The sequence below is a fragment of the Argopecten irradians genome, chromosome 11 (genome assembly GCF_041381155.1).
Source record: "Argopecten irradians isolate NY chromosome 11, Ai_NY, whole genome shotgun sequence".
Lineage (NCBI taxonomy): Eukaryota > Metazoa > Mollusca > Bivalvia > Pectinida > Pectinidae > Argopecten > Argopecten irradians.
In genome coordinates, this window is record NC_091144.1 from 25,829,940 (window position 1) to 25,842,469 (window position 12,530).

Here is a 12,530-nt window from a genome sequence, read left to right on the forward strand (position 1 = left end):
CGTTAGTATCATCATAATAGTATCTAAAACCTCTTTGGTTAACTTATGTAAAATAACAAAATTTGTACTTAAAATAAATGTAAAAAGTGATATTTGTTAATGATTATAAACAAATTACTCAAAATTAACAAAATCTGTATGAACAGAAAAATTTAAAATCTAGTATACATATTATGACAGTTATTTTTGTAATGATGTTGATTTATGTGTTCAAAACCAAATGTTAACGTTTTTCACCCCATAACATGATCATGAAACTTTGACAAAATTATTTGTCCTCTCTGTGAAAAAAACCGTCACCCACTGAAAACAGCACACAATCCTATCACATGACTACATTCTAACTCGGTATAAAATCATCCGACAATCGAACATTAAACAATACAAAATCAAAACATGTTTTCTAAATTTATTTTCAAAAGTAACAATAAAAAAATATATGGTGTAGAAGAAACAAGGTATTAAGTAAATAAATTATGAACCAGAAATCTCTTATTCTTCCTGTACAAAATATAAGACAACTTTGGACGCTGTAATTGATTTATTGATTTAATTTTTTCCTAATTATTTAGGAATGAGTCACAAAGATTAATTTAGCTTGGCAAACTTCAACAAAACATGACGTACCAATTCTACTAGTTCTTGACAATTAAAAATGTCAATATTCTATCCAAGTGTTCCTGGATTATTTTGCATCAAAAACTACCATAACAGACACACTACTCTTCTACTGACAAACAGCTAAAACAGATTGTCTACTTTTATTTCCCGTTCTCCCCTAGTCACACAAATTCAGTCCCCAGTATCTCACACACTTTACCTTCTCCGTCAGCTAGTATAGTATAAACACAATTTGGATGAAAACGATCGATTTTTTCTTCAGAAATAGCTAGTAATATAATATCATTTCTGATATGTTTATTTACAATAGTTTAAAAAAATAAAAGTCTATCAATATGTCTACTGGTATTGTTCACAATGTAAATAATTTAATTTCATGAAAATGATTATATTTGGTGATGTTTGACTTAATGTAATATTTCAGTTATCTTAATTTAGAAGAAAACTTTGATATTTGAAAAGAAACTTTGATCAAAAACAGAAATTTTAATAACACTAGAAAATATCTGCAAGACGTTATAAAATTAATGTACCTGCCTCCATGAAGATTAAAGCGGGAAGAGGCATGATGGGATAGGACAGATACAAGTAACATTATATGCCTCATTTTTCATGATGGGGCAAAAAAACCCAATAAATTATCCCAAATCTTGAAAGAAAAAAAAAGAAAAAAGACAGAAAAAGAGAAAAAGGAAAAAATAACCTACAGCTATCAAAATATTTTTGGAATTTACAGTAAATACCTGTAGGACAGTAAATATGAATAAGTATATAAAGCAGTTGACGGAGTTATATAATTAAATGTACACTACTATGATCATCACTACATCATCCGACAATCCCAACATGCAATACCTACCCTCCTCTGTAGAAAGAGAGAAAACCAGTACATTAGTAACTCGTCCAGTAAGAATATTTCACAGAAATAAAGGGATTTTCAGAAATCAAGAAATCCAACATTAGCAATAGTACCCAGGCCATTAGAAGAACAGAAATCATGTAAAACACATTTATAAGTATGGATAAAACGAAACAAGTTTAGAATTTCAGTGTAAAGTGTGCTATAATACCAGAATGAAAACAATCGTTTTTAAACATGAATCATAAATGATAAAGATGGATTAAAATATCTGCCATTAAACTTGACCTGTATATGATGAAGATAGGTACATTTCTATAGTTTGCCTGATCTGGCATCAGCTATTTTCTCTAGCTAGCCAACAATAATCCTGCCATTATATATTATGATACTAAATTCATACTACATGTATAATAACAATACAGAACTATTAATTGTGTTCTTGCTATTTTAGCCAATGTTCTTCCTTTCTATATTGTCATTATAATGATCTAAAGAAGCTTAAAATTTATTTTCACAAAATTAATTCCACAGATGAAAACCTGGTTCTTACTTGATTTATTTCAAATATCAAATTAATTTTAGAAAAAATATGAAAAGGTAGAAAAAATCACAAATATCTAATTGATTTTTAAAAATCTCTCTTTAAGAGATTGAAAAAAAATGGACTGAGAGAGAAACCAGATTTCAAAGTGCTTTGAAATTCTTAAATTAAATATTTTTCACTAGTTAATCTGCACTAATCATTCTAAATAATATGGTATTTGAGATTCATTAATTTTTATTTCAATTTGACAAAACTATTTGAAATTAGATTGGACATTTATGTATTAGCATGGTCTAAAAAATGCTAGAAAATCAGAATTAAAATAATAATCATGCATTTAAAGTGTGGAAAGATAATAAAATATATATGGAAAAAATATTACAATGAAAAAATACCGAGTACCACAGAGTGTAATTTGGACTAAAGATTCTAAGGCTGGGAGGTTCAATGATAAAATAAGTTATAAGACTATACCGACATTCGACTAGACCCATATTCACTAGGTGAGCAAAGCTTACCTTTAGGCTTTCCTGTATTGATAAATTTATTGGAGATTAAAACTGCTCTTAAGTATAGAAAATCTGGTTTGATAGAAACATTCGATTTTAATCTGCCTTCGAATTTTAAGAAATTCAAAGTGAATCAAAAAGTATGCAATACCAAAAAGGAAACCAAAAATGTAACTAAGTTAATGCCCCTTCTAACATGATGAAGTGGGACACAACTCTATTTAAGATTAAAGGATTTTTTCCTCCGAGTCTGCCATCTACTGACAGGAGTTTGCTTGGGCATCCTAATTCCATACATTTTTTTCTATCAAGAGTTACTTCCCATCACTTCATTCTGTCAGTATTTGTATTTCTGAATGAATTTTATTGGTGATGTGAAACAAAGGGAAGTAATTATATTTGATGACAATGAATGCTATAGAAAGAACCCCTTACTAGGCTTTGTATTAACAAGTAGCTGACTGTAATTAATGCAATAGCTATGTAAACATGAATAAAATTAATAAATGTATTGTTGGTGTGTATTGATGTACGCGGGTGTGGTTGAACAGAAAACATACCTGCTGGTACCTCCTCTTTGTAGAACCTGTGGTAGAAAAGCTGTAAGGAGAAGTCACGTGATAGGGATGCGATGTTCTCCACCTGTAGGAACTCCAGCGCCTCCAGGGGGAGCTGCATCAAATAGTTGTCAACCAGGAGAATTGCACACTCGATACTCGGAGGTGGCTCCACAGGGGCATTCTTAGCCTCCTTCCCACTAGCTGGGGTCACCACTTGGGGACTATTGAGGGAAAAAGACAGTATAATCAATATAAATTTTTTTGTTTAATGAAAAATCAATGACATGAAGTGTAAAAGTGCCAACATCTTTTTGCTATGAATTTTCAATGTGATAAGATATTATCCCTAGCCCCCTCAACCCATACAAAAAGAACTGTCAGTAAGACACATAATTGCCACTGCCTCAATATAAATCAGCTAACATTACAAAGACACCAGGATGGGATGGATATTGGTAACATTATGTACCCTCTTATGTATGACACAACCTGGGGGCATTGAAGACAGAAAAAAACTCAAATGATTCAACTGATCTCTTCTTGTTTTAACTATAGTTTGTGCGTTTCCATACTTGAGCATGCCCTGTAGGAAAGTTGTGATTGGTTGGAGGTAGGATTCCATGTCCTTTATCAGTTGATCAAACTCCTCCAACAACATCGCCTCCTCTTCAGCATCCTCATCTAAATGTAGAGTCTGAAATATCAAAATGTAAAATTTTAATCATGAGAGTTTGACATTGAAAATTTAATTCTAGAGTAATATTCATATCAATAAATTCAAATTTCTATATACTGTATTTGACTAAATAAGCACCCAGGTGCTTAAAAATTAAAGCAAGTAAGGAGGCGCTTAATACAATCAAATTTGGGTTAGTCTTTCATAAAATCAATCAACAAAGTAAGCTGTAAATCAATTCACAAGATAAATCAGTAAGGAAACATACAGTTTTAAATATTTTCAGTCTGCATTTAATTCGAAGTAAGTGAAATTGAAGCCTAAAAGGGATAGGAGCACTTTATTATTGGGTCAAATACGTTTAGCAGACAGATGGACTATACAGACCTGAGTCTTCTGCTTGAGACTCTCATCCAGGTTTTCCAACATCTTCTGTCTCATCATAGCCTGGGCGCGGGCGTACTCCTGCTTTAGGAGAAGTGCCTGAATGGCCTGGCGATGCTCAGAAAACTTTGTTAGTAGAGAATCCAGCATTTCAGGGTTGACTTGGGTACCAAATACCTTGGCTCTGCTGGCAGCTGTTACAGAAATAATTGTTAAATAAAATCAAGTATTGAACTCTTTTAATAACAATAATAATCAAGATTATTGCAGGAGTTTTGAGATCCCAAAACGATGCGAGTAAAGTGCAATTTACTGTCAATTCCTCCCACCTTTTGGTAATTAAATAATCATCTCTGATGAGAATTTTGTGACATCATAATTGAACACTGGAAGGTGAGACTAATTGGTGGTAAATCATACTTTACCTACATTGTTTGGGATCAGTAAAAACTGACGTATTGTTTTTATTTTCCATGAGTAGCTTGGTTTTTTTTTCATATTCTGATTATAAATACAGTTATAATTCAATTTCTAAAATCACTTTAAAGTCAATTAACAATATATGGGCACTATGAAAAACTCATCTTTGGAGTTTCATCTACTTTTCCTTTGTCAGAAGTCCTTTAATCCTTTGTCCTTTGATAAAATGAATATATACATATGTATTTCCATGGTAATAAAAAGAATCAGTTTTGATCAACAGAAAAAATAAATGGACATCTCCACAGCCAACTAATTAAATAAAAACTTTGTAAGAGCCAGAAGAAACATCTAAAAAATTCATCCCCCCCCCTTGTAGCTGTAACCCTGACCTGGAGCTGCCGTTGTTTTTGGATTCTTGCCTCCTCCAGCCACAGGAGCATTCTTAGGCTTGTCTAGAATTGCTCCATACAAAAAGTTTCTGAAACAAAATGGTTGACAAGTTTTTTTGATTTATTTCTCCCTTAATTGTTCTACAGCTACTCAATTTCAAAATAGTTTTAATATGACTTTGAACTTTTCCACAAAATCTTATTTTTTCTTTAACTTAATTGGAAAAACATCTATACTTTTATCAAGCTCTTAACTTTCATGTTCTTCATTTTTTTAAAACTCTCAATTTTTTTATAAAATTAATTGTTAAAAAATCAACAATAAATTGTGACATGCTGACGGGTGTAGAGACTAGCCAGTACATACTTGTCAGGGGAATGCTGGAGTATGATAAAGTTAAAGTTGGCTGGGAACTCCTTCAGCAGATCCAGATGGTTGGGTACCACTTCCAGTCTCTTCCAGGCCTGTAACAACCATAGGGAAAATATTGTCAATATCATAGTTTTATATAAATCATATCATTCTACCGTGAACTTGTTTATTTTGGTGCCATCAAATCTTAGCATAAAATTGATTAAGAACAGGTCAATAAATTATCGTATGTAATATTTGTTATACGAACGATATGCAGAAAATGCAAATATCCTTTTTGCCGTAATTATAGCACTCAGAAAAAAAAATCATTACAAAGGAGAGCATATTAGGTGACAAAAGTTTCATTTGGGAAGCATTATTACACCATCATTCACATAAAAAAGACCCGCACGTTCATATGATATGGGATACAATGCCGATGTTATAATAAGCAGGGTTCTCTCTATGTTTTTTAATAGATGGTTGAAAATTGGTAATAGGTGGTTGGGGGTCACAAGCCCCGAGGGTGGCCAATACTTATTTCTGACAAAAATAGCCGGTTGTAAAAAAGGAAATAGGTGGCTGTTTTTGCAGGCAACCAGCTTTTAACGAGAACCATGACAGGCATCATGAAGTTGTAAAACATTGCTTAATTTACGGGATGGGAATGGGAACGTTTATATAACTTCATCTTCTCAAGAGTGGAGGAGCACTTATAGGAGGAAGGGCACTAATTACGGCCAATATGGTAACACAATCACATTTCTGTGCAAATTGTTTGTAAAACAGAATATAAAGTTGGCAAAGAACCACATATGTATGCTTCAGGTGTTACTACATCCACAGGGCTTTGTTACTAATGATAATATATATAAGATAGGTCACGTCTATTTACGTGTAATGTATGTAAATAGACGTGACTTATCTTATATATATATGATCATTAGTAACGAGGCCCTGTGCTACATCTGACTATAGAATACTGACCTGCCAGTTCTGTTCTAGGGATGATGTGACAGAGGCCATTAGACCGCCACTCGACATATTTGTCCTGATGTCGTTTTCCAGGATGTTAGATCTCTGGTGAAGAAGAGCGGCCAGGCGGGAGGTCATGGGGTCAACCTGGGCCTTGTTTAGGAGGCTTTCTAGTTTGATGGACGTGCAACAACTCTGTGGGGGAAAACATTTGAATTTTTGAGGATATAGAAAATCACAATATCAAAATAACAAAATCATATTATCAAAGAATGAAACTCAAAGAGAGAAACAACAATGCTAACATTTACAAAATGCAAAATAGCTACTTTAAAATTCCTATATAAATACTGTCAACTAAAGAAATATATACTAAGTCAGCATTCAACTGTTTGCGTAGAGATAATTTTCATGCTGTACATCTATTAAATAATTTAATTATTCCCATGTCAAAAATTGAATGTCTTGTTGATGTGTTCACAAGTGGATAAATTTAATGAAAGCTAAAAAAAAAACCCAAAACACTGCAATTAATAATTAATCTTTAACAATATTCATTAATATTTGAGGACACAAAGAGCACTTATTTTGGGAAACCTTAGTATTTATGACTATCTATAAGGTAATTATGACTATCTATAAGGTATTTATGACTATATATAAGGTATTTTATCTATAAGGTATTTATGACTACCTATAAGGCCAGAAAAATAAGAATAATTGGTAATAATTTTCTAAGAACTTACCTGGTACAGTGCCAAGAACATTGAACATGCCTGAGGATCATACTGTCCACAACATTCTACAAGTTCCAGTGAGATCTTGGCTGCCAAATCCTGAAAATAAGCAGAAAATCCATGTATTTATTTAAGAGAATCTTTTTTCACAATATGATTTCAACATATTAGAGTCGTTATCACTATACTGAGTGGCGTAGCGCCCGTGCATGCTTGCATGCTCAAGCATGCAAAAAATAATCTGACTTACATTTTTGAACAGTCAGAAAAAAAACACAACATTTGAATACACGTAACGCTGCAGAATATAAATTATGTATAAATACATATGATATGCCCAACTGTATGCCTGGCATAACATGCCTGTGCACATTTGAAAGACTTGAAGATTGGTCATTCTGGAAATTTATTAGAATAGTCTATATATTTCCGGTTACCAAGTTGTTAAATATGTTTGAATTTTGTCGAAGACAATATTAGACTTAAACTAAAGAAGAAGACTTCTTCACCAAAATCCCTCACGCAATTGTGGATTTTGAATCGGGAAACATTTATGAATACCAAAATAAACAACATCGCATGAAAAGTTAGAAATATTCTAAAAACATATAATCATCTTAAAAATGATATCAAAACAACTTAATTAAAGCAATTGCAACATGTTCTTGGCCTTAGTAACGAAAAAGTGAATTGATCAATTTTGGTTCACTAAAACGCGTGTTAATCCGTGATTTCCAGTGTCACGAAATAGTTGACTTTTATTTTTGTCGAATATGAAACAGATTTTTTATTTAGAAAAGAATTTTTGTGGTTGTAATTGTTAGAAATAGAACAGAATAAGTAGAAAAATAGGTCATTAATACAATTTTTTTTTATTGAGGTGGTCGAGGACTGGTCCCTTCTTACGCAATTTCCACCATTTGGACAGTGGTCTTTGACTCGCTGTCATAAACAAACCAACACGTAAACTTAATTTTAATTGTTTAAAATATTCTCCTTAAGTTTTTCATTAGTTAAAATAACACAAAATTCTCCCATTACTTTCTAATTTAATATTTACAGCCAAAATCCGTGTTTTTGTTCGAGCACTTGTCACGGGAGTCTAGTATGTATACAATGTATATATAGTTTTGCATGGTTATCACATAAATATCGTGACCTCCATTTAACCATTGGTATATACGTTAAAAGTTACCAAAGAAGTAAAATGGTTACTACATTGTAACAATTTCCCGTCAGCTTCTGGGGGGCTTCGCCCCCCCCCCCATACCCCCTACCGGGGCTTCGCCCCTGGACCCTGAGCAGGGGGCTGTCGCCCCCTTCACCCCCAGGCATGCAAGCCTATCCAGACCTAGCTACGCCGCTGATCACTATACTGAGTGGAATTTTTTTCTTTCTAATTTTAGGAACAGGTTAATATTCAATATGCTGCTTTAAGAAAACTAAGAATGTAAATTCCCACATTTATACATATACCTTACATGACCCTAAATTAATCAATATGTCGAAATTTTACAATTCATTAAGTTTTCAAATGCTGTATTTTTATCTTTTCGATTTAAAGAAAAAAATGTATCCAGTTTAGAGACTTAAACAAATGCATTTATTTAAACATATTTATTGTCCAATATACAAACAACTAGAGATAAAGCACAAGTTACTACAACTTATCATGCCCTTTTCCATAAATCCATTATAAAATCCATCATATTTTCCTAATAGCATTCTTATAAAATTTGAATGTGAATTTCAGTTCTGTTTTCTAAAAACATGTTACAGAAATTGTGAAGGGTTGCTCTAAGTGATAGTAAAACTTCGTGGTACTCACAGTGTAGTGTTTATTCAGAGCCAAGTTAAGAGCCTGGACCAGGCACTCTGTAGCCTGTAATAAGTAGTGTCGACTCACATCCTCAGCAGCCTGTCATAAACATACAAATTCATTATCTTAGCTGGAAATTGCAGTATGCAATGCAAAATGCACAACGAGGGCCCATGGGGAGCCTTATACATATGAAATTTGAGACAGATCCTTTCAGGACTTTCTGAGAAATACAATGGCAGTAAAAAATTTCTTTAATCAACATCTAAGATGGCTGCCTGACGGCCATCTTGCTTACAGATATGTCCCATGCTAAGGTGCTAGTGGAACATACCCGTATGTAAAAATATTGATCCCTTCTGTACTTTCTGACAAATGGCGGTAGCATTATGAACTGTTAGTAATGAACAGTCTGATATGTCTGAATGGAAAATATCTCTGTGACTCTGTTTTTGTGTGTCAACTTTGTTAAAAACTACAGATTTCCCTGTGACCTTTCCTCTTTAGTTTTCTTTGATAATCAGAAAGAAGCTAACAAAAGGTTTGATTTTTCACCTTCGTCTCTTTCATTTGTACAGAGTAGCGGACAAACAGTTTGGAAGTCTCGTCAAGTTCTGGTTTCTCCTCTTCATCTTCTCCCTCTCCAGATGAACTCTCCAATTTGGAAATCTCCTGCAAAAAATGCCATTTAGTTCTTGATCATTTCAAGTCATTGTACAGATATTTTAAAAGAAATTCTGATTAATGAATTTAATTAAATAAATGATTACTTATTGAGTAAGATTTCAATAATCAAATCAAAAGTATAAAACGTTGGCCATATTATTTTACTAGTCATATACCTGTATATCAAACTTTCTTGGACTTACCTCTTCATACACTGACCACTGTGTAGCAGAATTTGGACAGGAAAACACTGAGAATGCCTTCAAACTTTGGCCTATTCCACACAATGCCTACAATTGAAATACATTAAAATATATCTAGTAAGTTAATTTAGATACGAGAGGAGTTATTTAAGTCAATGAAAGACTAGTTTGGACTGCCAATGTGTTTCAAATAGGTTAATTTACCCCTGTGATACATTGCACAAATCAAGGGATACTTAATGTGCATAATAACGTTGTGAAATGCATTATATTGTTAAATCTGACTTTGTGAAATGTGGAGTTGACGACTGTTACAGTAACCAAGTTATCCAATGCTTCAAACCAACAGTTGGAAAACAAAAAATGTTCTTGAAAACCCTTTGATTTTAAACATTATTCCTACCTTAGCTCTGAGCATTGGGATTCCGGCCGCTACGTTGTGAGCATCCACAAACTTCAGCATTGCGTCTTCTATAACAGTCCTTCACAACAAAATGATAAATATTGAAATCTGTCTTTTATCAGAAAACAATTCTGTGCATCAAGATTACAATCCTATTGATAGCACTCTTTTGGTTTAGAGAGATTTTCTCTTTATCTTAAATAGTTCAGCATTGGACTAGTACGCTAGAGTTTCTGATTTTCAACTTTAGCGAAGAAGCTACCTGGTAATTATAAATACACAATCAAAATTGGAAGTGAAACTCAATGTAGAGATAATCTACTCTCACATAAATTATTTAAAAACTTAATCTAAGATTTTTGGAATGGTCCATGATTTTAATATCAGTTACGTTATTATGCTATCATCATAAAAAGAAAAATTAACACACTGTAAAACAAATCATTTTAACATATATTGCGGGCTAAGAGAAATTGCAAAAATTCATTGCTGCAAAAATATCACCAGTATAGGTACATAGCAACCATATATGTGTCTGAATTGCGAAATCAAATTACTGTGAAAACGTTGTGAGGTTTTGAAATAAATGTATGAAATACAAAGTTGATTTACAGAATAATTTTGTAATGCTATGTAACCCAAACCTACTTTGTGGTATCGACCCACTCCTTCTCCATGTGGGTAAAGGTCGGGGTCTCTCTGATGAAATCTTCTACCATCTGTCAATATAAACAATATTTGTTTAGATATTGAAGAAAGGTTTGAAATAATTCTATAATTGAACTTTCTTGTTACGATTTTGGATGGATAACTAAATTAGAAATACCCATTAGAACATAAATGAACTGTTGTATAGGAGACCAACTTATACCCCATAAACCCTACCAGGTTTGTAACAAAGGGGCATAACTCTGAAAAGGTGGAGTTGAGGGGAATAACAAGAATTTTAAAAATAATTCATAATAATCATGATATAACAATTTTAACTGAATTCATCCATAATATGTCTTTGATGTAATATTGATTTCATGTTACACAAAAGATTGTCCAAGATAATACTAAAATAAGGTATTTATAAATGAATCATCGGTTATATATAAACTAGATTCAAAGCCAAAGATTATAGAGAAAAAAATATTTAAGTGAGTTTTCAACCAGACTCAGATATGCAACAACAGTTTTCTCTGCTTTGATATACTCAGACTAATTAAGCTTATCATGTTACCTTGACTACTGCCCCTTTCCTGAGATCCTCCAGCTGCGTCTCTCGTGCTTCCTTGGCGTGTTCCTGGAATATCTCAAGCATCACCGTCCCACAATGCACCTTAATGTCAGCTAACTCTCTCTGAATTGGCAGACTCAAGCTCCGTAACTGAAGAATTTATTTCAAATATTAGTATTCTGAGAATTACACACCAGTCATTGAATTAACATTGAATTCATCACAAATATCATATTTTCATTCAGTTTTATTTTGTATGCATATTGTAATATACCTTAAGTCTGTATATGAAGACATTTTTTATGATTTATCAATAACAATGCTATTCTAATTAACAGGTCAGAATGGTTTGATCCCAAATTAATTTCAAATCCATTTCTATGACAAATGAAATAGTTAAGAACATTGGCATGACATAAACCTATTTATCTCAACTATGATATGTTAAATTAACATTTAAGTGAGATTTTCATTAATATAAAGCCAACAATAAGCTACCTCTTGTAGAGATGACAGAGTCTGGACATCCCTGTACACCTCCTCTGCTATAGATACAGCTTCCTTTAGTACACCCATAGACTGTAATATATTTATATCACCATTACGTCATAGCATCAAAATTGCATAATAAATATCTATACACAGATAACCAAAATCTTATATGCTTTAAATGTTTAAATATTATCATTGGCAAATTAAAATTCATATCATATTAATTTTATTATCTATAACAATTAAATTCAAAGTATAAATTCATTTTATTTGTTTAGGATGATGAAATTTATAATTAAATCTTTTCATTTATCACAATTTTTTATTCTAATGTGAAGGATGATTTAAAAAATTTTTTTTATCTAAAGTTGTTACCTGAAGGTAGTAAGTGTGTAGAACTTCTTTCTCTGTATGGACGGACTTCTTGGCCATTTGGAGCAGGACATCAGCATGCTCCTTCATAATTGGTAGGACTTCTCTTTTGTAGCCGAGTTTCACAAGCTTGTCACAGGCACTCTCATATTTCTGTTTAAACATGTTCACATGTAATTAACTTTGATTATCTCCCTTTAAATGTAGGTATCAAATGAATATTATTGATTCTCACTTTATCTTTTCGACATATACTTAGTCCAGAACATATGTATAAGTAATTCAATATTTTTTTTTAATTAAAGAAATGTTCAGCTG

The 12,530-nt window shown here is 32.5% G+C and overlaps 1 protein-coding gene across 2 annotated transcripts in view; it reads right to left on the reverse strand.

The window, feature by feature from the left end:
- LOC138335125 (cilia- and flagella-associated protein 46-like) overlaps positions 1-12,530 on the reverse strand; it is a 68,865-nt gene that overhangs the window by 6,483 nt on the left and 49,852 nt on the right. Inside the window, exons 50-65 of one of the 2 annotated variants that reach the window (XM_069284056.1) lie at positions 12,216-12,365; positions 11,847-11,927; positions 11,352-11,498; positions 10,775-10,845; positions 10,127-10,205; positions 9,724-9,810; positions 9,410-9,526; positions 8,864-8,953; positions 7,045-7,134; positions 6,311-6,493; positions 5,336-5,433; positions 4,969-5,057; positions 4,160-4,350; positions 3,669-3,790; positions 3,097-3,317; positions 2,546-2,557 (exon numbers count right to left, since the gene is read on the reverse strand). In XM_069284056.1, coding sequence (XP_069140157.1) covers positions 2,546-2,557; positions 3,097-3,317; positions 3,669-3,790; positions 4,160-4,350; positions 4,969-5,057; positions 5,336-5,433; positions 6,311-6,493; positions 7,045-7,134; positions 8,864-8,953; positions 9,410-9,526; positions 9,724-9,810; positions 10,127-10,205; positions 10,775-10,845; positions 11,352-11,498; positions 11,847-11,927; positions 12,216-12,365 — 1,828 coding nt within the window. The remainder of the gene's footprint in view (positions 1-2,545; positions 2,558-3,096; positions 3,318-3,668; positions 3,791-4,159; positions 4,351-4,968; positions 5,058-5,335; positions 5,434-6,310; positions 6,494-7,044; positions 7,135-8,863; positions 8,954-9,409; positions 9,527-9,723; positions 9,811-10,126; positions 10,206-10,774; positions 10,846-11,351; positions 11,499-11,846; positions 11,928-12,215; positions 12,366-12,530) is intronic. The other variant, XM_069284057.1, reaches the window with a different exon arrangement.